This window comes from Nannospalax galili, unplaced genomic scaffold (assembly GCF_000622305.1).
Source record: "Nannospalax galili isolate Female #2095 unplaced genomic scaffold, S.galili_v1.0 scaffold652, whole genome shotgun sequence".
Classification (NCBI taxonomy): domain Eukaryota; kingdom Metazoa; phylum Chordata; class Mammalia; order Rodentia; family Spalacidae; genus Nannospalax; species Nannospalax galili.
The window spans coordinates 1,851,213-1,877,909 of NW_008332152.1; the positions used below are offsets into that span (position 1 = coordinate 1,851,213).

General features: G+C 50.8%; 1 protein-coding gene across 1 annotated transcript in view; it reads left to right on the forward strand.

The window, feature by feature from the left end:
* The first annotated feature begins 19,118 nt into the window (after positions 1-19,118).
* Positions 19,119-26,697, forward strand: part of Pdxk (pyridoxal kinase) — a 29,471-nt gene continuing 21,892 nt past the window's right edge. Inside the window, exon 1 of the mRNA XM_008827384.3 lies at positions 19,119-19,338. Within this exon, the coding sequence (XP_008825606.1) occupies positions 19,252-19,338 (87 nt within the window). The 5' untranslated portion in view covers positions 19,119-19,251. The remainder of the gene's footprint in view (positions 19,339-26,697) is intronic.

Sequence of the window (26,697 nt, forward strand, 5' to 3'; positions counted from 1 at the left end):
CTCTCCCTTGTCTCCTCCCCAGACCCAAGTCTTACTCTGGGCCCTTCTGGGGGCTGACGTGGTCCTGGGACACTCAGACATATACTGCTGTGTCTGAAACATCCATCCCATAGGACTAGGCTTACGAAAATAAGCAGAGACGCCTGCATCCTGGGGACAGGCCTGAAACTCCATCTCAGAAGAGTACCAACCGGTGAGAGAGACCACACACACCTGGTACTCAACGTTGCCTTGTCATATAAGCAGAACTTTACACCGGTCTGTATGTGGTAGAACAGATGGTTCACACCCAAGCGGTAGAATGTCGACAGAGGGACTGGCAGAGCGTGCGAGTGTTTAGCTGTGAGAGGGGCATGCCCCATGGCACCTGCAGCCCTGCCTGCCTCCCCAACACAAAACAGACCACACCCTAGTATCGCTTGAAGCAATGGAGCACTTGAATTGAGGGGCACAGACCTTTCCCTGCAGCCTGTGTGTTGGCACTGGGCACTCTTGGGAGATGAGTGGATACTCCCTGGGGAGCTTTTCCTTGAGTCTCTGCCTTACTGAACATTGGTCCAGCCCTCCTGGCTTTCTGGATGGTAAATTCCATGACTAGTTCCCATTCAAAGACAGGGAAGCCAAGACTTGGAGAGATCCACTTTGTTCAGGCCTCAGCAAGCCAAATGCTGATCTCAGACTGGACTACAGTGCTTCACTGTGCCCTCCATCCAGTACCAGCTCCCATTGGACTGCCTTTGCCTCCTCCATGTGGGCCAGGACCCACAGCAAGACATCAAGAACTGGTTAGAAATGCATAGTTGTCACCAGGCCCACCAAAAGGCCCAGAGTAGTCACTGAATCAAATTGAATCTCACGCTTTGACATGTTCTATTCTTTTGGACCAAGCCCTTAGAGTTGTTCATGGACATGACTGCAGACCACAGCCTGGCTCCAGACCTCTGCTACAGCCATGGAGCAGACAGATCCATGTCCTCCCTAGTTCATGTTTCCCTTTGTCCACCATTTCTCTTCACCAGAAAGTCCCCCCTCTCCCCTCCTTGCTGTTCCTCATGACATGGCCTGGGTGTGTTTGAGAGTACCACATGTATGCAGTGCATGTGGAGGCCAGAAAAAGACTGGATTCCCTGAAACAGGATGTCAGCTGCCATGTGGGTGCTGGGAACCAAACCCAGGTTCTCCGCAAGAGCATCTAGTGCTTGGTTTTTTGTTTGGGATTCTTTTTGTCTTCTGGGTTTTTTAAAATATTTTATTATTTTCATTTTATGTGTATGAGTGTATTGTCTTCATGTATGTGTGTGCACCCATTTCATGCAGTGCCATGGAGGTCAGAAGAGGGCTTCGGGTTCCCCTGGAACTGGAGTTAAGGACGGTTCGTAGCCGCCATGTGGGTGCTGGGAATCGAACCCGGGTCCTCTGCAAGAGCAGTCAGTGCTCTTAACCGCTGAGCCGTCTCTCCAGCCCCCTGTTCTGTTTTTTATGTGTATTAGTGTATTGCCTGCATGTAAGCACATCCATGTCATGCAGTGGCCACAGAAGTTAGAAGAGGGTGTCTGATCCCCTGGAACTGGAGTCACAGACTGTTGTTAGCTGCCTGTGGATGCAAGGAACTAAACCTGGGTCCTCTTCAAGAGCAGTCAGTGATCTTTAACCACGGAGCCATCTCTTCAGCCCCTTCCCTGTTTTTTTAACTTAGGGTTTTGTTTGTTTTTGAGGCAGGCTTCAAACTCACAATCCTGCCTTAGCCTCCAAAGTTTGGTGATTATAGGCATGGACCACAACACCCAGACATGACACAACATTTTGGAGAGTCTAACCTTGACCCCACAGCCCCCCGGGTGGACTCGGGGTAGTCCAGCAGGGCTCATAACTTTCTGCCTTGTTCCAGGGACTGTGCTTGGCTACTTAATCAAGTGGTGCCGCAGATTGATGGACTGTTTGCCATGGCACCTCCAACATGAGCCTCCCAGTTTTCCCAGAAAGCTGGCCTGGTAAGGGGCTTTTCTTTCCGCTCTCAGGAGAGCTGTCCCCATTCCACCTGCGCAAGCAGTTCACAGGAGCTGGCAGCACACAGGCCAGCACATTCTCTGGGCACACACTGAGGAGGCCAGTCCTTGCCCAGTTGGGGCACTGAGCTAGGCACCACAGGGACACTGCATGTCCCCGCAAGCCATCGTATCCCAGATCCTGCAGCGTCTTAGGACTAGGACATTGTCATCTGACTTTGCCTAAAGCTGTGATGTGCCTCCCACCTCAGGTCAGCACATCTGAGGTTGTGGCCACATGGCTGATCTGCATAGCAGTGGACAGAACTTTGGGAGGAACTTTTATTATTTTGCCAGCTCCTCAACTGAATTCCATTTCTCCATAAATGAAACATAAGCCAAACCAAAGTTTTGTTTAAAAGCACAACACGGCTGGGCGTTGTGGCACATGCCTGTAATCTCACCCTGGGAAAGCAGACAGGATCAGGAATTCAAGGCCACATAGGGAGACCCCATTTCCAAAAACAGGAAAAACCGAGTAAAGAAAAGTATCTCACCCTGGGCTTGTGTTTTCTGAGCCTGCAAAACCTGCCCGGACAGTTCCTGGCCTGCTGCATCCACTAGACACTCCTTTAGGATGGGCAGTACACCAGCTCCCACTAACCGGTGGGCCACACGGCATGGTCATGCGTGGCAGCTGCAGCGCCCACTCTCACCCACTGCAGAAGGTGAGCACAGGTGAGGGCATGGGCCCTCTTAGCAAACACCTGGCATTCTGCCAAGAGCTCACACAGTGCCAGGAAACAGGAAAGACTTCAGGGCCTGGGGGGCAGAGGCAGCTGGATGGATGAAGGAAGCAAATGGGCAATACCACCTGAGCAGGTCAGCCGTACAGCCACTGCCGGACCTTCCAGTCTCCTAATGTACACTTGCTTTATCTTGACAGGGTCTCACTATGTAGCTCTCACTAGCCTGGTGTTCATTTCACTGTGTAGCCCAGGCTGGCCTCAAACTTGTGGCAAGTCTCCTGCCTCCATTTCCTGAGTGTTGGGGTTACCTAGTAGTGGGCATGTTTTAGAAAAGGAAGAGGCAACTGGATGCCGTGGCACACACCTGTATTCCAAACCCCCAGGAGGCAGAAGCAAGAGGATTGCTTCAGCCTAAGAGTTCAAGACCAACTGGGCAACATCATAAGACCTTACTCCAGTCCACACATGACTTGTAACAGACATAGACCAAGGCTGCTCTACTCCTAAAGGTGAGAGGAAGCTTAGCCCAAGGCCCTCAAGAGAAGGAGTCCCAAGACAGGGTGTGCACAGGTGAGGCTGGGCAAGAAGCCTGGGGACAGCAGGGGCAGATGGACTGGCCACCTGCAGCCCCGTTGGACGGTGTGGAGGCCATGTGGAACACCTGCTGGCTGTGGGACACTTCGGGACTGCTGCCTCCAAGTTAGATTTGGTGATGGCCTCCAGGGAAGGAGAGAGTCGAGGGAGAGGTAAGACTAGGTCCCGGCTGGAGGAGAGCCGGACTTGAGACTCCAGGAAAGCAGGGTGTGAGACAGAAGTTGGGGGGAACTAAGGGGAAAGATGAAAGGTGACTCCCAGAGTGCCCACCGCTCAGCTACTATATGTTTGATCCTGACATCTTCACAGGTTACCTGTTTTTCCAGAAAGAAGGAGCTGGGCGTGATGATTCATACCTGTAATCTCAACATTTAGGAGTGGAGGCAGAAAGATTGCCATGAGTTCCAATGTAGATTGGAATATGACCTTGTGTCGGGTTGGGGGTGGGGAGGTGGAGAGACCTTGCAGCAGTCAAGAGCACTGGCTGATCTTGCAGAGGACCTCAGTTTGGTTCCCAGGACCCACATGGTGGCAGACACCTATCCTTAACTCCAGTTCCAGGGGATCTGATGCCCTCTTCTGGCCCCCACAGGGACCAAGCATGCACATGGTATATTTACATGCATGCAGGCAGAACACTCATACACATAAAAAAAAAATTTTTTTTTTTAATTTGCCAGGTATGGTGACCCACACCTTTAGTCCCAGCACTTGGGAGGCAGAAAGAAGTGGATCTCTGAATTCAAGGCCAGCCTAGTCTACATACCAAGTTCCAGGCCAGCTGGGACTACAGAGAGACCCTGTCTCAAGAAGAAAAAGAAAAATTTGTATTTATTATTTCTTATTTTATGTGTATCAATGCACCCATGTCCTGCAGTGCCCTTGGATGTCAGAAGCCAGAGTCAGGTCCCCTAGAACTGGGGTTATGTTACAAACTGTCATCAACCTCCATGTGGGTGCTGGGAATCGAACCAGGGTCCTCTGTAAGAGCAGCCAGAGCTCATAACCACTGCGCATTTGGGGGGCGGATGCCTTTTCGAGACAGTCTTCTCCCTGCAGCCCCAGCTGTCCTGGAACTCACTATGTAGACCAGGCTGGCCTTGAACTCACAGAAATCTGCCTGCCTCCGCCTCCAAGTGCTGGGATTAAAGGCATGTGCCCCAACACCCAGCCCATTTAATTTTTTTAAAAAAGAAAAAGAGGGCTAGAGCGATGACTCAGTGGTTAAGAGCTCTTGTTCTTGCAGATGACCCGGGTTTGGTTCCCAGCAACCACATGGCAGCTCACAACCATGTTTTGGTACCTGCATGTACATGGCATACACACATACACTTACTTTTTTTTTTTCTTTTTTTGTCTTTTTGAGAGAAGCAGGGGCTGGAGAGATGGCTCAGCGGTTAAGAAAACTGGCTGTTCTTGCAGAAGACTCGGGTTTGTATCACAGTACCCACATGGCAGCTAACAGCTGTCCATAACTCCAGTCCCAGGGGATCCAACAGCCCCTTCTGTCCTCTGCGGGCATTGCATGACACGGGTGCAAACACACACACAAAAAAGAGAGGAGCCAGTGGGAACAGCAGCCACCAGCCTTCATCCTCCCCTCTTAGTAGGGCCTTTCTGGACTTCCCAGATGTAGACCTCCTCCTGCATGTGGTGGGTGGTTCTCACTAGGAATTTGAGGGTCTTGTGGAGCGTGGGGCTGTAGAATAAGCCCTCTGGGGGACATCCACCAGCAAGGTAGGTCTCTCCAGGCCACATGGAAGCAGGGAGTCCAGGACCCTCAGGCCAAGCTGAGGTAGAACACTGGCCTCACTCTCAAATCTAGTGACTGGAGGGGCCCCCAGGAACTGAGCCTTGCTTATTCCAGAACAGCCCTAGCCAGAACTGTACCCAGCTCTCCAGATGACAAGGTTCCCTGGAGGAAGCACATCATATGGGGTCCCTAAATTCTCGCAGGTGCAGGGGGAAGGGGTTGCAGTGGGAATCTTGGACGTGGTGCTAGTAATCTTCCCTAGGCGCAGAACACGCCCTTTGTTCTTAGGACTTGCTGCCTTTCTGAACCCAAGCTAAAAATTGCTTCAGTTCCTGGTGTTACTCATCCCCCATGACTAACCCTTCAGTCCATCAATCTTTAAACCCTGTGATTAGTTCTCCACCTGACCTGAGATTTAAAGAATAAAACTTGAAGATGTCAACAGTCAGCCACCAGACTTCAGTCCTGTTCAAGCGGTTCCTTCTGGAGAGCGAACAGTATTCATTGCGCCACAATACAGTGGCCATAACTCTAGAAAGGCAATGGTGTGTCACTCATCTGTCCTCCCAATAACTGACTCTGCTGCCAAAAGACACTTTCCCTTCCCTGCAAGCAATTGCTGGAATGCGAGTTATTCCCAAGGCTGTTGCACAAAGCAGCTTTGTCTTAAGATTATGGGCTGAGATCTGAGGAGAAAGCTATAGAGGGGCCTGGCATGGGGCGGCATTCGGGCGTCCTGCGTGACCCTTTCTCTGATCATGCTGTCCCAAGTCCCTGTTCTTTGCCTTGTAACCCTCGCCCTCCCAGCCTTACTCGTTCCTGCGCCCTGTTCAAAGTACCTCCCGCTCTGCTTTCCAGACACCAGGGGCTGTGTCCCACTTCCTGCCTCACTCTAATCCCTAGAACCACCCCCAGGCCTGCTACAGAGGCAGGCAACTGCTGAAGGAGATGCAGATGTTAAAACCAGTTCCCATGTGATGGTGATTGCAGGGTGTCCCCCAGGTCCTGTGAACTGGGTGGCTTGTAAAGATTCTCATTCTGAAGGCTGGAGATCCAGGATCAAGGGGCCTGCGGATTCAGAGTCAGAGGAAGAGCTGCTTCTGACTGATAGTTGGTGCCTTTTTGCTATGTCTTTGGATGTGGTTAAAAGCAAGATTATTAGTTATGTATCTGCTGGTCATGGTGGCACACACCTATAATCCAGCACTCAGGAGGCTGAGACAGAAGAAGCATGAATTTGAAGGCATCCTTGGTTACACAGGGTGAACTTGCCTCCGAAAAACTAAACAAAACGTGTAAGGGTTTAGTGGGTAAACGTGCTTGCTGCCAACCCTGAGGATCTAAGTTCAATTCCCAGGACCCACATGACGGAAGGAGAGAAAACAACTCCTACAAGTTGTCTGTCCTCTGACCTTACACGCCGGGCATGGTGGCACATGAAAAACACACACAAATGATTTTATTTTATGTGTATGGGTGATTTGCTTGATGTAAGTGCACCATGTTCATGGAGTGTCCACAGAGGCCAGAAGATGATGTCAGATTCCCTGGAACTGGAGTTAAGGACAGTTCTTAGCTGCCTTGTGGGTGCTGGGAATCAAACTCAGGTCCTCTGGAAGAGTAGCAAGTGTTCCTGACCACTGAGCCATCTCTCCAGCCCCAGAAATGTAATTTTTAAAAAACAGAAAAAAAAATAGAATTATAGAACGTGGCCTTTGGGACCGACTTCAGTTTCATGTGTGTGTTTGTGTGTGTGCGTGTGTGTGTGTGTGTGTGTTCATGTGTGTGCACAGGTGACATGGATGGATGGATGGATGGGTGTATGGATGGATGGGCAGGCACACATCCACGTATGTTCATGTGTGTATGTTCATGTCTATGCACAGGTGACATGGATGAAGGGTACACATGAATGTGTGTTCATGTGTGGGGGTTCATGTGTGCACAGGTGACATATATGGATGGATGGATGGATGGGTACACGTGCATGTATGTTCATGTGTGCATGTTCATGTGTGTGCACATGTGACATGGATGAGCAGGTACACATGCATGTGTGTTCGTGGGGGGGTCATGTGTGCACAGGTGACATGGATGGATGGATGGATGGATGGATGGATGGATGAATGGATGGATGGTTGGATGGATGGATGGGTACACGTGCATGTATGTTCATGTGTGTGGAAGCCAGAAATGGACATAGATTGTCTTTCCCAATTGCTCTCTACCCTACCCTCTTCGAGACAAGGTCTTCCACTGAACCTGGAGTTCACCAACTGGGCTAGGTTGGCTAGCAAGCTCCAGGAATCCTCCTGTAAGCACTTCCTAGCAGTGGGGTTCCAGGTGTGCATTGCTACACCTGGCTCTTACATGGGTTCTGGGGACTGGACTTGGGTCTTCCTGCTTGCATAGCGAGCACTTTACCATCGAGTCTTCCCCAGGCCAAGTTTTTTTGGGAAGAAAATGTCTGCCTCTGCCTAGTTTTTGCTCTGAAGGGCAAAGCCTCCCTGACCAAGGGCCCTCCACATTGCACCCCTGGGCACCCATCCAGGGGCCAGCATCTGCAGCAGGCTGGGAGTGCCAGTCATTCTGAGCAGGTGTCAGCCACATAAGTGCCACACAAGCCTTCACTGTGTCGATTCTGTCCTGTCAATGGTGATGCCCAGGACAGGACTCTGCCTTCTTCCTGCCAGAGCCCTGTGTCCAGCAGCCTGAAGAGTCAGCCTCATAAGAAGGAAGGCCACACCAGAGTAAGAAAGCAGAGGGGCAGGTGGTGGTCAGATCGGAGTGCCTCAGGAAGAAGGAAGCAGTGACAGAGAAGGCAAAGGATGGGGAAGAGGCTTCTGGTGCCTTGAAGGGGCAGAGCCAGTGATGGTCTGAGTTCCCTCCCCAGGACCTTCCACCTGCATCCCCATGCCAAGGGAGGTGCCTGGTGATCCACTAGAATCTGTTTCCAAGGTCAAAAGCTCAGTGTTGCATAGATGGGCCCTGGGTCACCCAGCCAGGGGCCAGCCCCTCCGGCAGGAGAAAGGTGGCTTCCTTTGGCCTTTGCACACCTGTCCGGCAGGTGTGCTGCCTCACGGTCCTGAAACGAGCCTGGAGCCAGTCTGTCCAACCCCTTCTTTGTCCCTGTCTCCTTCCCTCTGTTTGTTTTGATTAAATCTGATACGCAAGCTTTTGGAGTTTAGCTGCTAGGCTTTCCTTACATTTATTTGTTTGAGACAGTCTCTGTATGACACTGGCTGGACTGGAGCATGCTATACAGACCAGGCAAGTCTCAAACTTGGGGTGATCCTCCTGCCTCTGCTTCCCAGGAGTGCTGGGATTACAGGCTTCCCAACAATGCCTGGCACACAAGCTTGTTTGTTTGTTTGTTTGGAGTGGCTCTGGGAATTGAACCTGGGGCCTCACACGTGCTGAACCACTGAACTACATTTGATACTGCGGTGTGCTTGGCCACTTTAAAAGATATATTCCAGGGGCTGGAGAGATGGCTCAGCAGTTAAGAGTACTGGTTGCTCTTGCAGAGGACCTGGGTTGGTTCCCAGAACCCACAGGGTAGCTAACAACCATCCTTAACTCCAGTTCCAAGGGATCCAAATCCCTCTTCTGACTTCCTCAAGCGTTGCACAACACAGGTGTGGCTACATACTTGCAGGCAATACACACATACACATCAAAATAGAAATTACATATATTTATATATTCCAGTAGAAGGCAGAGGCAGGTAGAGCTCTTCAAGATTGAGATCAGTCTGGTCTACATAGTGAGTTTCAGGCCAGCTTAGGAAAAAAAATGAAAAATAAAAAATAAAAAAATAAAAATAAAATATTTTTTTAAAAAATCACAAGGGAGGCCAGGTGTGGTGGCGCACGCCTTCAATCCCAGCACTCAGGAGGCAGAGGCAGGTGGATCTCTGTGAGTTCAATGCCAGCCTGGTCTACATAGTGAGTTCCAGGACAGCTGGGGCTACAGGGGGACCCTGTCTCAAAAAAACCAAAAAAAAAAAAAAAATCACAAGGGGAAAGTAAAAAGACAGTTCTCTAATAAAAACTACAACCAAAAATTCAGATGTAGTTGTTGCCTCTTTTTGTCTTTTTGAGACAAACTCTCCCTGTAGGGGATCTTGTAGACAAAGCAGAGAGCTCCAGGTTCAGTGAGGAACCCTGTCCCTAAAGTAGTGGAACTGGATTGAGGGCTCTGGTTAAGAGCACTTCCTGCTTTTGCAGAGAACACAAGTTTGGTTCTCAGCACCCACATGAGGGCTCATAACTATCTGTAACTCCTGTTACGGGAGATCCAACATGTTCTTATGCAGACTCCGGCATGTGATGCACATACATACACTCAGGCATATAAACATACACACAAAAAACCCAAAACTTTAAAAAAATGAAAATTAAGAAGTGAACGATATCTCCTTCATATGTGGATCCTAGCACCAAATCCTTGTGAGTATGTATCCGGATGTAACTGCAGGAACCAGGATAATGAAAAGGAACCAGGGAGGTAAAGGGAAAGAAAGAACCTGAGAGAGAAGAACAGTAGGAGACAGGTGTTAACAAGGGAGAAATGGATTAAAATGGGAGTATTTTAATGGGACAGAGGGTTATACAAGGAAACTTGGGGTTAAAGGGAAAGAAGGAGCTCAAGAGGGGGGACCATAGGAGAAGGGTATTATTAAGGGAGAAATGGGGAAAATGGGGACACTTTAAATGGGGAAACCATGGTGGAAGGGTTAGACAATGAGAGAGATAAATAATGCCTAGCTAGTTTTAAAAAAAAAAACAGAGGGGCTGGAGAAATGGCTCAGTGGTTAAGAGCACTGACTGATCTTGCAGAGGACCCGGGTTCAATTCCCAGCACCCACATGGCAGCTACGAACCATCCTTAACTCCAGTTCCAGGGGAATCTGAAGCCCTCTTCTGACCTCCACAGCACTGCATGACACAGGTGCACTCACATACACGCAGGCAATACACTCATACACATAAAATAAAAATAATAAAATATTTTTTTAAAAAAGCCATATCCAACAACCTACTGACAAATTATGCATACAGCTAGCTCAAGGAACATAATATATGTCTAGTCAAGGTTTATCTGAGAACGTTCAGTTTTTGCCCAAGCTTTATCTACATAGCACATGGTAATTAAAAGTACCAGACTGGTGGAACCAACCTTCTTGGATGTTTAACAGCCATACTTTGAGGCCTATACTAATCTGGTCAGAGGGACTTAAAGGACAGTTTTTGCTCCTTGATGTGAAAGGTTGACTAAGTTCCAGGGGACTATGTGTTGGGAGACCTTTGTTGTGCAAAAGTCGAAGCTTCTTCACACCGGATAGCTCATGTAGCTCCGGATGTGCTGCGGGCTCCTTTGCATAACAAAGTGCTTCCCGGCATCTTTCCTGCCTCTCCTTTTGAGGAGTCTGCCATGAATGCCCTAAACATTAACGTGGCCTTTGACTCTGAAAAGGTATCATACCTTCCTGTAAATTCCTAGCAGACAACTGTCTGGCAGAAGCCCACTTTTCACATGCAAAAGCATCTAGCAGCCAAGGCTTTTAACACAACCCCCATGGTATAAAAATCTTAGTCTTCTCTCAATAGCGGGGGAATTTAGGGAAACCGGGCCCAGGAATTCAGGGAGATCAGAGATATCAGAGAACTGAGTCTCAGATAATAAAGCTGTACAGACTAAAACTAAGCCTTGAGCCTTTGAGTCTTGTGTACCGGCGACCTAACTCCTCCAGAGGGCAGCACCTTCCGTTACCGACCCACGGATACTCTAGCTTCGCCGTCCTCATGCCTCTTCCCTGTGGGGTTCACTGGCCAGGAGCCCCACTATCCTGAGGAAAGGTATATGGGTGTATTAAGGGACGGGATTTCAACTGGACAAACGCTCCAGTAGCAGGGAAAGCTCAGCAGCAAGAGAAACTGCGGTAGTCATCAGCTACCGCCACTCCCAGAGACGCGGGACCCGAGCCGCCGAGCCCAAGACCCGCAGGGAGTGAGCATACGGCTGCACCCAGAGAGAGAGCACAGCCACCCATATCTGAATCCATATGGAAGCAAATTACAAGACAAGAAATCCTGTGTAACCAGCAGTAGTAGACTGTGGACTCCAAATCATAGCATTTTCCAGATGACAAGGGGTACAATGAATATTGGTTCTGTTCTCTTCTGGAACACTGTTCTACCTCACTTTACTGGAGGAACAGTTCTGTAAACATAGAAGTAAACTTACTACAAATAAGAGTCTCACTCCAGTGGGTGTATATTCTTACAGTTGATCATTTTATATTAGCTAAATCAAATCAGCCTTTCTTTAAATCCCATCTCAGTCATTTACTGGCATGTGACCAATGAGGCTTTTAATATTTTAGTTTCTTTTTAGGTATCAGTCTCATTACTGAGACTTATTGTGTTTTCTTTATAAAAGTTAATAGGAACTCAATCTAATTTTAACTGCGTTGTGGATTTCTTGATAACACCTTATTCGAATGCTCATTTAATGGTGGCTTGCTTCACATTGAAAAGACATCCATTTGCACAAACTTACTTTCCTAATAAAATGTGTATTTGTGAGCCCAGAGTTTATTGAACATGCCTGATTTCATTCCATTCACACCCTGTCGATAAGCCGCACTAGGAGTGGCTGGGGGCAGTGATAACACAGTGGACAGTAACAGGATGACAGAGTATATGTGCTCCAGTGAGGCAGGGGAGGCTATGGGAGGGTGCCATTTGGGATACAGGTATAAAGATGAATCAGATTGTTTGGGATGTTCTGTATGAAATACACAAAAAAATTATCTAAATGTTAGTTGCATTAAAAATGAGTTTTTCTAGCTGGGCATGGTGGCACACACCTGTAGTCTCAGCACTTGGGAGGCAGAGGCAGGTGGGTCTTTGTGAGTTCGAGACCATCCTGGTCTACGTGAGTTCTCAGCCAGCTGGGGCTACAGGGAGACCCTGTCTCAAAAAGACCAAAATACAAAATGTGTTTTTCTGTATGAAACAGTATATTTTAAAATGAAATGGAGATCTTTTTTAAAGGTTTAAACCTCATTCAATTTTATCTTTTATAGGGTTTATACTGAGTACAATAATGTCTGACTGTATTAATTCAACACTGTGAACGTAAAAATTTACAGCCAAGTTTGAAAGAGATGCATCTTTGCTCTGGAAACTTAATGACTATGTCAACACTGTTGTAATGAAATGCTTCTGCTAATCATGTGCTTATTAAATTTAAAAAAATTGAACAATAGAGGAAAACAGCCCTCTGGCCTCCATACAGGTATGTACATCATGCATGTACACACACACACACACACACACACACACACACACACGAAGCCACTGGCTTAGGGCCCCTTGGACATGAGGGAAGGTAGAATTTCCACAGCTTCTGTTGCACCAGGACGCAGGAATCCCAGATGGGTAAGGAGAAGGGACGCCTTCCTGAGCCCCTGGCCTTACCTGAAGACCATCTGGGCACACAGGCTGCATGCCCTTGGGCATGCCTGAGCTAAGCACTATTACTATTTTTCCATTTGGACTGACCTAGCATGTCACTCGAGGTAACAGGTCACCAAGCAACTTGAATCTAATCTGGTCAGGGTGGCTCTGGAGCTGTGGCCCTAGTGGCATGTGAAACATCCCTCCACACCTCCCACCAACTCTCCTATCTGCCTCCTACACACCAGGAGCCAGGAGCCATGTTCCCTGCCTGGCTGTCACAGGGCCAGGTGCCAGAGAACCACAGAGAGCCGTATGACCCAGGGCTCCTGCAGTGGCCCACACTCAGCCCTATGCCTGCTGCCTCACATCTCTCCCTGCCTCTCCTTGGAAACATCCAGGAGGCTCATGCCCTGCTCAGCCATCCCTTGGAAACATCCAGGAGGCTCATGCCCTGCTCGGCCGTCCCTTACTCCTTCCACCTGCGGATCTGGTAGCCTCACCATTGCTGGATAAAGAGCAAATGTGTGTTAGAAAACATCCTGCAGCCACTTCTCAGCCAAACAAAACCCAGCTGGTAGGTTCAGCATGGCCTTGCAAAGGAGGTTGCACGCTAAGGGCTTTGGAAAGTGGCAGATCTGTGTGGGGAGCCGCCTGCCGTCCCTGCAGACGCCATTACAAGATGGCGCTCACATCCGGTTCATGCTGAGCAGTAAATAAGTCAGTACGCATGCCCGAAGTAATTTTCCACCTTCTAGTCTCTGCCTACCTCGTGGCGTGATATGGGCTGATGAGTTTGCGACCAATCAAGAGTTGCCACGTCCAAGACGGGCTTACTAACCTATATAAGGGCTGGGTTTCCGACATTCGGGGTCTTCGCCCTGTAAGCTTATGCTCTCCCTCTCAAGATGCATTAAAGCTTTTCTGCAGAAGGATCCTGAGTGTGCCGCGTTGTTCTTGCTGGCGAGACGATAGCGCGGGACAGATCTGGGTATGATGGCACTTGGAGGTCTGAGGCCATAGGCAAGAGATTTTTTTCAAGACAAAGTCTTACTCTATAATCCAGGCTAGCCTTGAATTTAAGATCCTCCTGCCTCAGCCTCCTGAGTGCTAGGATTACAGGCATGAGCTAGTCCTGACTTAGAGGGTGTTCTGAATGGGTATTTTAGTCTACTTATAACAAAGTTCATGACTGGGCAACTTAACAGAAGTTAATTGCTCCAGTTCTGGAAGCTGGAAGTTCAAAATACAGGTGCCAGCTGACCGGGTTCCTGACGAGTGCTGTCCTCCTGTCCACAGATGGTCACCATCACGCTGTGCCCTATGGACCATCAGCAGCCACACTCTATTCATGAGATAGGTGTTTGGAGCTGGAAAAGCCTCTGACAACCTGGGACCTGAGACATGGCCAGCTGGCTCAGCCAACTCATCCTGCCATGGCTGTCAGGACCGTGAGGATCAGTGTCGATGCCTTGGGCCGTTCAGGGCAAGTTTGACAGCTACCAGGGGCAGTACTAGAGTGAGATCAGAATCTCTGTGCACATGCCGGCCCTTGGCAGCTCGCCTTCCTTGTCTGCACTCAGTCGGCACATGAAAGGTCAGGGACATAACAACTTGTACATCCTGGTGACTTGATCTACAGGAGTTTGTTCTGTCTGCTCCGAAGACCAGAGTCTAAAGTAACCATGTCGACAGGGTTGGTTCCTTCCAAGAGCTGTGAGAGTCCGCTCCAGCCTCTGCCCTGGGCTTTGTGGGTCATTTTCTTCTGTCCTCAGAGCATCCCTCTGCCGCAGTCCCTCCATTTTACTTTTTCTTTTTTTTTTTCGGTCTTTTTGAGACAGGGTCTCCCTGTAGCCCCAGCTGTCCTGGAACTCACTGTGTAGACCAGGCTGGCCTCGAACTCACAGAGATCTGCCTGCCTCTGCCTCCTGAGCATTTTACATTTTTATTATTATTTTTTTTAATTTCCATTCTATGTGTATGAGTGCATTGCTGCATGTATGTGAGTGTACATGTGTTGTGCAGTGCCACAGAGGTTAGAAGAAGGCTTTGGATTCCCCTGGAACTGGTGTTAAGGATGGTTGTTAGCTATCATGTGGGTGCTGGGAATCGAACCTGGGTCCTCTGCAAGAACAGCCAGTGCTCTTAACTGCTGAGAATCTCTCCAGCCCAGTGGTGGCACTTTTATTTTGGGGTAATCAACAGCTCTCTAATTGGACTTAAGGCCTGCTCAATGGGAGGAAAATCATGTGTGATACTGTAAAAGGCCACATGACTGTAGAGGTCATAGACCCTAGAGAAAAGCCTGCTTCTGTCACTTGCCAGACCAACATAATTTCTTACTATTTTCTAAATACATAACCTTATACTTACAGACAAGTGTACCTCTCACCACTCATCAAAGAAGCTTCTTTTTGCTACAGACGGAGACTATTGCAGAGTTCTACAACTGGTTAAACTCATTCCCATTTTTTATTTGAGACAGGGGTTCCCCATGTAGCCCAGACTAGCCTTGAACCAAGAGCCACTTTTTCTTAGTCTTCCCTACCACTGCAGTCACAGGTATATATCACAGACTTGCCTTCCAGCTTTTAAATTTTTTTATTTATTACTTTTATTTTATGTGTATGCATGTATTGCCTGCATGTAGGTAAGTATACCCGTGTCATGCAATGCCCACAGAGGTCAGAAGAGGCTGTCGGATCCCCTGGGACTGGAGTTACAGACAGTTGTTAGCTGCCATGTGGGTGCTGGGATTTGAACCTGGGTCTTCTGCAAGAACAGCCAGTGTTCTTAACCACTGAGCCATCTCTCCAGCCCCAACCTTTTATACGTGAGGAAGGATAGAAAGATAGGGAAAAGTACTGGACCACAAGAAGGGGAAGGAACCCCCACCTTAGAGTCTGATTGAAGCCTTTCACCTGTTGAGAAGCAAGAATTCCAGTAAGTTTGGGACTTAGAGAACAACATTCTCTTTGCAAAGACATTCTGTGTCAAAATAGCACTGAACCAGGCCTAAGGCCTGAATTATGTGACCATGGGTAGGTCATTCCTCTTCCAGAAAATTTTTAGGAATCAGACAAACAAGCCTGTCAATTTTGTTAACAGTGGAGACACCCTGGCTTCTCTAAGAGTTTTATCTTGCCCATCATGATCTTGTCTGGAACCCTCAGGAACCACCCTTGGATCTTATTTAGAGCCTTAGTGATCACCAGGTGTGGTGGTACACACCTTTAATCTCAGCACTTGGGAGGCAGAGGCAGGCGGATCTCTGAATTCAAGGTCATCCTGGTCTACACAGTGAGTTCCAGGCCAGCTGTGGCTACAAGGAGACCCTGTCTCAAAAATATCAAAACAAACAACAAACAAAAATCCCTTTTCAACAAACCCAACTCTGTTTCACAGTGGCTTATCCTGATATTCTTTTCTGCACTGCAGCCCAAGGATTTAGTTTTAGCTAAATGGATAACCCTAAAAGATCAAGAAACCTCCTCAGACTGACATGTACCTCCAGGCCAGCTGCTGCTGACAAAGGACACTGGTCATATTGGACTGGGCCCATCCCAGTGATCTCCCTGTTATGGTCCTGGGGGTTAGGACCTCAACATGTGGATTTCCAGGGAGGGTATGTGACAGGTCACAGTTTAACTCAGAATAGCCAGTTTACAGGCAAGATTCACCCTGGGACAAGGGTGACTCTGGTCTGAAGGTAGAATCAATTTCTCCCAGATCAGCTCATAGGGTCCTTCTCTGAGGATGAGGCCAGTTAGGAGGGTGGAGAAGGCCACCTACCTCCACAAGGGGTGGTGGGAGGAGGTGGGCCCTTTGGGCAATAATAAGGTCAGAAAATGTCAAGAGAATAGACCTGTATGGTGAGATTTTTGTCTTTTTTAATATTTTATTTATTTTTACCTTATGTGTATGAGTGTTTTACCTACATGTAAGCACCTGCGTTGTCCAAGCCCCTGGAACTGGAGTTATATGGATAGACAATTGTTAGATGCCATGTGGGTAGATGCTGGGAATCACTCGAGTCCTCTGCAGGAGCAGTCAGTGCTCTTAACTGCTGAGATACAGCCCCAAGATTTGTGTCTTTTTTTTTTTTTTTTTTTTGAGACAGAATTTCCCTGTGCTGGGGTTAAACGCATGTGCCATTAAGCCCATTCCAACCAGAGTTCTTTTCAGAGGCTCCACTGAGGTGAAGCTGAATCCCAAGTTAAGCCACAGAAAAGAATTTGAAGACAAGTCTATGTAAAGCAAATTTGGTTTAGTTTTTATTTTTATTTTTTATTTTTTGTCTTTTTGAGACAGGGTCTCTCTGTAGCCCCAGCTGACCTGGAACTCATTGTGTAGACCAGGCTGGCCTTGAACTCACAGAGATCCGCCTGGCTCTGCCTCCCCAGTGCTGGGATTAAAGGGGTGTGCCACCACACCCCTTTAATCCCAGCGCTTGGAAGGCAGATAGAGGCAAGCGGATCTCTGTGAGTTCGAGGCCAGCCTAGTCTACAAAGCGAGTTCCAGGCCAGCTAGGACTACATAGTGAGACCACATTCCAAAAAATCCAATCCTTCCCCCCAAAAGACACACATCACACATAGCCTTTCTCTCTCTCTCTCTCTCTCTCTCTCTCTCTCTCTCTCTCTCTCTCTCCTTCTCTCTCTAATTTAGTGCACATACAAGGATGGGCGTAGGTTTCTTGGAGAATAGAGGATCATCACTGGGATACTCTCTTAAGGACAAACTTTAATGGAGGGGAGGATTATTCATGAGTTAAGTTGGGGTTGGGGGACGGCAGGGCATTCTAGGAATGGGTCTGACTTTTCCAGGAACAGTTTACTCCTTTTGGGGTCCTCAGACGGGTTTTCAAGACATGGAAGAAACAGGCAGCAATTCCAATCAGCCACGCCGGCTGGCCATGTTGGTCCCGGCTGGTTTGGGTTTATAAGGTGATCTTGCTGCAACACAGCTCTGCCATTGAATCAATCCCGGCCACCTTGAAATTCGGCATACCCGGCCCTCACCAGGAGCTGAATCCGTCAGCATTTTGATCTTGGCTGTCTATATCCCCCAGAACAGTGAAGGAATTTCTGGCAGTTAAGGCCCTCTATCAAGCTGTATTGTCTGTTGGCAGCCCCAGCTGAAACTGGAACTGTGGGCCAGAGCCAAGCTCAGAGAGCCATTCATTGCAGGGAAGAGAATTATATGGGCTCTTATGCTAATTCAGGAAACCTTGGAGCTGGGACGCTATTGCTCAAATATCCTCTGGGTATAGTATCCTGATGGGGGCATTTCAAATACACAGGGGCACATACACTGTCCACATCTGAATACCTCCCTCTCCTACCCCACCTTGATCAGTCATCTACGCCCCCTACCTTTCACTGGCCAACTTCACAAGTGGCCTTCAAAGGAATGGTGATACATGCCTTTAACCCCAGCACTCAGGATGCGGAAGCAGGTGGATCTCCGAGAGTACAAGGGTAGTCTGGTCTACATAGTGAGTTCCAGGCCAGCCAAGGCTGCATAGTGAGACCCTGTCTGAAAAAAAAGAAAAAGAAAAAGAGAAAGCCCCCCCTCCACATCCCCACCATGGCGGTTCTGACCTCTTTTTCCTTATCTCCAAAATGGCTCTTCTGACCTCCATGGACACTGCATGACATGAGTGCACTTACCTACATTCAGGCAATGTAACTCATACACATAAAATAAAAATAATAAGTAAGATATTTAAAAATTATGTTTGCAATATTCTTCCTTTTAATTCCAACGAATCGTGTACAATGTTCGCTTTCTCTGGCGCTGGGCTTACACCAAGGGCCCTGCACCTGCACTGTCACTGAGCCGCCTCCCCTCTCCTAAGAGGCTTCATGCTGTCCTGTTCCTAGACCTTGCTTCCCCTTCTCAGAGCAAGCTGGTCCCCTGGAGGCTCTCCCTAAGCTCTTCAAGCCTTTTGCTGGCCTATGAACCTGGTGTCAGTGACCACCTGGCCCCAAATGCCAAGTCTGGAGATGGGAATGAAAGAGACCTGCCCACTCCCTGACTGTGGAGAATGCGGGGTGGGAGGCGAAGAGCCCAGTGCAGCTGCATCAGATCCGTCCTCTTGGGTGGCCCTGAGCAGGACTTGAGCTTGGGGACAGCTGCAGGGGTGGAGTGAGACTCACAGCCAAACTCCAGGGCAGCCTGAGGCCAGAGGGCTGGTTGCACATGCAGGCCGCCAGGCCATAGGGGACATTCTGGGTCCTTAAGGGTCTTAGGGCGCAGGAGCTCCTTGGGAGCCAGAAGTCAGGCTACTACCAGGAGGTTATGGTGGTGGACCCGGGTGGAATGAATGAATGAACGAATGAATGAATGAATGAATGAACGAACGAACGAATGAATGAATGAGTGAGCGCACGGATGATTTTAGGGAGCGTGTCCAGGTTGAGCAGGTCTGCTAAGCACCAGCATGGGGTCGGGACCCCAGAGCCCAGCCCGCCCGCGGATAGGTCGCTTCCCGGAGGGGCGGGGCCTGCGCGGCGGGTGGGAGGGGCCTGTGCGGAGCCGCCCCCGGAACGCCCAGCGCCGCGCAGGACTCTCGGGTTCGCAGTCGCCGGCTGAGGTCAGAGGAGGCGGGCAGCGCGTCCGAGCCGAGCGCCTGCGCGAGCCGGGAGACCCGGGGATCCGGAGCCCGAGACGCCGCCTGGGCCCAGCGCCGCCAGCCCGGCATGGAGGGCGAGTGCCGGGTGCTGTCCATCCAGAGCCACGTCGTCCGCGGCTACGTGGGCAACCGGGCAGCCACGTTCCCGCTGCAGGTACGCGCTCCGCACGGCTTACGTAACCGGCCCGGGCTGCCCGCTCGTGGGGCGTGGGTCCCCGCAGGGCCACCCCCGGCCGGTGACCTTGGCCGTCGGAGGCTCCGGGTCCCCCATTTGGGCGGAGCCTGGCGCACGCTGCAGCTGCCGGTTCCGGGGTCGACTGGGCTGGGCGGGGCCGCACACCCGGGACCCCGCGGTGGGGTAGGTAGTGCAGATGTGCACGCAGCCCCGGGTCCAGCTGAGGCCCGCTGCCGCTTCCCGCCGGGCCCGCGTGGCGAGAGCTCCCGGAGGCGACCAAATGCTACAGGACTCGAGCTGGGAGCACTGCCCGGGGCTGCGGTGCTTGCTCGCTGCCTTTGCCCCCCGTGCGTGCCTGAATCGAGGGGGTCGAGTGAGGTCGCTGTGCCCACGTATGGGCCCCGCTCTGGGTCTGACCTTCCTGGGGGTGAGTGGTCTTTCAGCCACAGGGAAGGGGCCAGGACCACCCTGCACCTCCTGCAGGCCTTCTGTGTGTTGTAAAGAAATGCCGGGACCAGCACAGGTCTGCAGAGTTTGGCTTTCTGAGCAACCTGTTAGAAGGGCTGTCTGCTTGCTGGCCCCCCGCAGAGCCTCCCTCTGGGAAAGTCTGTGCGTAATGACGCCCTTCTCAGTTCGTTTTAGGCACGTTGGGGTTGTCCATTGCTTCCTGGTTGTGACTGGGTGGCCCTTGGAGGGAACCTCTGTTGCTATGAGTGTTAGAATGGACTGGTGACAATGACAGGGCAGGTGACAGGCAGGTACTTCCTTGCTCAGCTAGTCCAGCAGGAAGATGGGGCTGGTATGGCCAGTCAGGTGGAGGTGTCCTTCACTGCAGCCTTTGGCAGGGTCTCTGAGCAGTGCACCCCTGCAGTGGACATCCGGTCCCTGTGGTGAACGATGGAGGGCCACTGGGTTACGTGGAACTGCAGTATAGGCTCTCAAGGAAGACAGGAGGGCAGGATCTGAGGGCTGTCCTGAGGCTGTCATGCTTCATAGACCAAGGAGGGCCAAGTGGAGCGAGGTGGCCCACACCTTTAAACCCAGAACTCACCTTTAATCCCAGCACTGGGGAGGCAGGGGCAGGAGGATCTCTGATTCAAGGCCAGCCTGGTCTCCATAGTAAGTTTCAGGCCAGTCAAGGCTGCCTAGTGAGATCCTGTCTCAAAAAATAAAAGTACAGAGCTTCAAGTACAGGCACAGGACTGTTGGGGAGTGCTGAGTCCCTGTTGGTAGATCGCAGTGTTTCACCCACACTGCCTGGTGTGTCCCTCTCGTTCTACCCGGGATACATTCTTCACCCTAGCTTGTGGGACCAGGCGTCCTGACAGATGGATAGATTGGCTAGCAGGGTCACTGAGGAGAGACTGTAATTTTCTCTTTTTTTGGCCTTTTTGAGACAGGGTCTCTCTGTAGCCCCAGCTGGCCTGAACTTGCTATGTAGTACACCAGGCTGGCCTTGAACTCACAACGATTCGCCTGCCTCCACCTCCCAAGTGCTGGGATTGGCACTGTTTTTATGTGCATGAGTGTATTGCCCACAGGTACGTAAGGGTCATACAATGCCTGAGGAGGTCAGAAGAGGGTGTTGGATTCTTCTGGAACTGGAGTTAAGGATGGTTGTTCGCCACCATGTGGATGCTGGGTATCAAACCCCTGTCCTCTGCAAGAACAGCTTGTGCGCTTAACCACTGAGCCATCTCTCCAGCCCCTGAGATTGTAATTCTCACCCCGGGATTCTTTAGAGCACAGCATCCTCTCCTGTGAGCTCCACATGGCTCCATGTTGGCGTTTTGTTTCCTGCATCCTTTGCCTGAGCACTCCCGGACAGGGAGAAGCAGTGAGGTGGGTAGGGTTGGACCCAGGTAGTCGGTGGACCCCTTCAGCTTGGAGGGCCTCAGTGAGCACAGGAGGGGCTGGAGCTGGCTGTGCCTGCGGTGGCCGGGGGCCAGCTCTGGCCAGCCTTCCAGCAGCAGTCCGAAGAGGAACATTCTCAGTGTAGGCTCTATGCATCCTACTGTATGACCTGGAATCCAAAGTCTTATCCATGTGGCTGAAAAGGGAGAGACTGAAGACAGGCTAGGCCCCCAAAATTTGTCCTAGTGCTGCTCCAAGAACATTGCATGGCAGGAGGCTGGCGACGCCTCTTCTGGGGACTGATGCCGGCGTCCAGGGCTCGCCCCACAAAGTGGACATCCCCTCGTACCAGGATTATGGCTGAGGAAGTTTCTGAGCCTTCTCTGCAGACTTGGCTCCATGCTGTGAGTGAGCTGGTGCCAGGGCTTCTGGAGTACCTCGTGCTTGGCCCGACTTGTGCCTGTGATTGGGGGAGCTCCACAGACCCACACACCTGGACCATCAGCCCTGTCTCTCCAACATTCCCCACAAGGTCCTCCAAGCTCACCTCTCCCCAGCCTCCCACAGACAGCCAAGAAAGTGGTCCAGAGAGGGAGCAGAACTTTGACCCTGTTTTCAGATTTTGCTTCTTGGCCCCAGGCCATGATTCAGTTTAGTGGCCAAGGGTTTCATGTGACCAGAGCCAGTAGGAGGGTGGGGTACCAGGTGGAATAATACAAAAGCAGAGCAGGAGGGTTAGGGAGGCTCCTAGTCTCTTTCCTCACCTACCTCTGCAGCAGGGGAGGGCTGTGAAGCTGGGAACCTCCTGCTGTTCTGGCCCTTGACTGGAATGGGCGGGACAGGGAAGTCTGAATCCCTTCCTAGGAGGCACCACCGAGACTGCCCTCCCTCTCTTGTTTTTTGTGGTGCTGGGAATTGAACCCAGGGCCTTGTATGTGGTTGGCAAGTTCTCTTCCCCCAAGCTACACCCTTTAGCCCCTGATTCTCATTTTAAATGGTGCTGGGGGTGGAGCCCAGGGCCTTTGTCACACACATTGATTCACCAGCTCATATTCTGCAGACCCTGTGGGGAGATCCCTGGACACCCAACCCTCTCCTACCCTGTTGCTTCTAGAAGGCACTGCACATGAACCTTAGGATTTTGTTGGTTTTCTCTGAGGGACAGAATGGGGCCACAGACTGTAACTGAAAATGGAAAATGACCCCGGCCTCTTCTGGAGACCAGAAGCCCAAGAGCATGGAGTGGGCAGGACCCCCATGCCTCTGAAAGCCAGCCCTTCCTGTCTCAGCTTCTGGTGGCCCCGCATGCCTTGGCACTTGCCTACGTCACTGTACATCCCTCTGTCCTCTCTCCTCCCAGCCTGGATGGCCCTAGGAAGGTGTCGTCTTGGCACCCTTAACGTTAACGTGTTCTCCGTGCAGCCACATGCACAGGAGCCAGGCAGACTCAGCTTCGGGAGGTCTCCTTTCAATCTTGGTGGGTCAGTAGCCTTCAGGAAAACTTGAAAACGGCCAAGTGCAGGATCTAGTGAAAGACTCCGTAGCTGGTGGTGTTGAGATGTCCTTTTGGAAAGGGAGGGCAGCAGCGGTGACTGCATTCTCCAAGCCATCCATACAGCTGTGGCTCTAGGCTGGGTCTGCCCATGGTGGAGGGTCACAGCTGCCTGTCCTGACAGGGGTGCGCCGGCCTTGCATCTTACACTGATGAGCCTGTGGAGTGGCTGACCTGACCTGGCCTGGACACCCAGTTGTGTGACTTTGTGCTAGAGAGTCATGGTGACCGTGTAGCCTTAATGGGCCATCAGTAACAGGCATGGGTGTTAATGTTAACTTACTGAATCCATAAGCGAATGGTCAGGACTTTAACCCAAAACCCATAGGGAGATCACGTGTGGTGACCTTTAATCCCAGCGCTCAAGAGGCAGAGGCAAGTGAAATCTCTGAATTTGAGATCAGCCTGGTCTACATAGCAAGTTTCAGGCCAGCTGGGGCTACAGGGAGACCCTGTCTCAAAAACACAAAACAAAGCAAAACCCAGCCCTTGGGAGGCAGACAGGTGGAGCTCTCTGAGTTTGAGGCCAGCGTGGGGTATGTAGTGAGACCATGTCTCAAAAAAAGCCACAGAAAAATTGGACCTTGGAGATACATGCCTCAGAAACAGGAAGGCAGGACCACAGGACCCTCCTGAGGAAGACAGCTGTGTTTGGGGCCTGCAGGAAGTAAGGGACCTGGAAGCACAGTCCTGTTCACTTAAACTTCTCCAAGAAGGGACAGTACTGGCTGAGTTCCTGCCTCAATTCTGAGTTTAGGGTGAGGCTTGTTTTTTTTTTTAAATTATTTTTATTTCATGTGTATGGATGTATTGCCTGCACGTGGGTAAGTGCACCCGTGTTATGCAATGCCCGTGGAGGACAGAAGAGGCTGTTGGATACCCTGGAACTGGAGTTACGGACAGTTGTTAGCTGCCGTGTGGGTGCTGGGAACTGAACCCAGGTCCTCTGCCAGAACAGTCTGTGTTCTTCACTGCTGAGCCGTCTCTCCAGCCCCTGAGGCTTGTTTTTGATTCTGTGCGGAAAAGCAAGAACTTCCTCAAAGTCTTATGATTCTGTGCGGAAAAGCAAGAACTTCCTCAAAGTCTTATTTTCTGATCTCGTTTTCCCTCCTGCCTCTGGCCTGGTCCGCACGCGTGTGTGTGTGTGTGTGTGTGTGTGTGTGTGTGTGTGTGTGTGTGTGATTGTGGGTGTGCATACATGGCTAAACATATATGTGGTTGTACTGCTTGGTGTTGCTCTGCCCTCTGAAAGACCTTGGCTTGGGTAATCCTGCTGTGCCTGGAAAGGGGGCAGGTGTACCATGGGGCCTGCTATGTGTATTGTTGGCTGTGATGCCTCCTGGTACACACTCACACTAAAAAAAATTATTTATTCTTATTTTAGGGCTGTGCTGTCATGAGTCTGTCAGCCCTTGCCTACCTGTCCTGTCTCCTTGCCTGTAATAGTCCTCAAACCACTGGAAAAGCATCACCTTGAGCGAGCAGTTGAACTGAGGACACTGTTGGGGGGTCAGTTGCTGTTCATAGGAGTGAGACTCTATCGGGGGAGCCTGTCGCCCCTGCCCTCTCTGGGCATGAAGAGAAGCCGTGTCCTGGGGTAGAATGTATTTGTGCAGGAGGCCTGTGGTGGAGACACCGAACTAGTACTCATGCCGTAGCCTGTAGGGGTGAACTAAGGCCACAGTGAGCTGCCCGTTGGAAGTCAGGAATGTGCTTTGAGAACGTCTGGCCAGCTCAGTGGCCCCCAGCTGGCTAACAGTGCTGGTGGACAATAGGACAAGGTTGTGGTGGGGGAGCTTCTGACCAGCTTGGTTCTCGGTGACCCTCTGTGGCCCAGGTGAACCTGTGCCTGGGTTACTGAGTCTCAGAGCAACCCGGTAGTGACACAGGCCGATCACCATCAGCCTAGAGATGCTGCAAGGAGATTGACACAGACCCCTTCCCTTCATGCAGCCCAACAAAGGCAGACCCCAGCAGCCAGGCACGGCCCCTGGCTATATCTGCTTGACACTGTAATCCTGACAGCAAGTGCTCTGAGCCAGGCTGACGTGTCCGAGTGATGGCCAGGGCTGTGACGGTAGAGGCGGGGTTGCCTACATGGGCCCCGGGGGTCCTGAGTGGGGAAATGGGGAGATGCTTCAGTGAATATAAGCTGTTTCTGGAGTTTGCCATGGAGATCAGCGGGTGTAGTTTGGCTGAATCATAAGGCTGACCAGTGAGAAGTGGTGGGAGGGACCTGGGGTCCTTGGCCATTAGGTTGCTCAGAGTGAGAACAGTCACAAAGTCCTTGCCTGGCCTGTTTGCTGATTCACATCTGTGAAAGTGCCTTGTTCTCCAAGGCTGCAGACACCTCTGAGACTCAGCCTCGTCCTTCTCTCGGTCCTTAGATACCTTGTGCAAGGGGAGCCTGATCCTAGTGGAGAGGCCATCCTAGAATATTTCAGAGCTGATCCCTCTGCCTCCCCTGGAGGGAGGATCAGCTGAGCTGCTGCCCTAAACAAGGTTTGTCTGGCTGCCTGGCTGTGTCTGTCTCTTTGCTGGAGGTTTGATGATACAGCTGTGGAGGCAGACATGGGGCCCCTGGGATATGTGCCACCTGCCCACGGCTGCCACCCCCAGCATAGCACATGTCACTGCTGGAGAGGAGGGATGCTTGACAGGCCAGGAGGGAGCTCTCAGAGCTGAATGGGGGACAGAAAAAGGAGTTTGACAGCTGGGAGAAGGAAGGGTGAGCTTCCTGACTCCTGCTTTGCCTTCCACCTCCCTAGGTGTCACTCTGACTCATCCTCCCAGGGGACAGCCTGATGCTTCAGCTCCATGGGAGAGCGGTGTTTCTCGAAGCCCCCTGCCTCCCTGCCTCCTACCAGGCATCCTCCGTGCTGAGATCCTCCCGGCAGTGCCGACTCTGAGCACCACTGTGTCCCCGGCACTGGTTCTGCTCACATGGTCATCCTTTGGTCGGCTAGACCCTCCACAGCCACTAGAGCTGGGTGTGGGGACAGCAGAAGTTTGTCCGTGCACTTCTCAGCTGAGACACCCACCAGTTGTACAGTGGGTGTGGGCTTGCCAGTGAGGCACAGCATCTGGCCGGCCCAGCTCATTTGGAGCCCTGGGGGCAGGGAACTCCAAGCCCCATGAATCTGAAAGCAAGGTTTTTTTTTTTCCCTTTTTCTTTTTTCAGACTGGCTCACTAGGTAGCCCTGGCTAGCCTGGAATTCGCTATGTGGGCCAGGCTCATCCCTCAGAGCTCTGCCTGCCTCTGCCTCCCCAGTGCTGGGATTAAAGACAGGTGCCACCACACCCTTTACTTCTCTTGATTTTCCTGCCTTGTTTCTTTTCAATATGTAACCCGGGCTGACCTTGAACTCAGGATCCTCCTGCTTCAGTCTCTTCCTTCAAGTGCACTTGAAGACAGTTTCCCACAGAGGTTGGGGACTAAAAGATATAGTGCCCACTCCCTTTTTTTTTTTTTTTTTTTTTAAGCAGGGTCTCACTATGTAGCCTGGAACTCACAGAGACTTGCCCGCCTCTGCTGGTATTAAAGGCATACACCCCACACCCAGCCTGCAGTGCCCCCTTTATCTTTCAAAGATTTGTTCTAAGACCCCCAGCAGGTGCTTTAAAAATGAGGATAGCACTGAATCCTCTATATATTGAGGGCTTTTTTCCCCCTATGCATACACACACACCTATTATAAAGTTTAATATGTAAGTTAGGCACCAGAACAGCTTAACAGTAGTAAAGAAGCTAGTTAACGGGTGTGGGCGTGGTGGACATGCCTTTGGTCCCAGCACTCAGGAGGCAGAGGCAGGTGGGTCTCTGTGAGTTCAAGGCCAGCCTAGTCTACATAGTGAGTTCAGGTCAGCTGGGACTACAGGGAGACCCTGTCTCAAAAAGACAAAAGAAGAAGCTAGTTTTCTCTCCCTCTCTC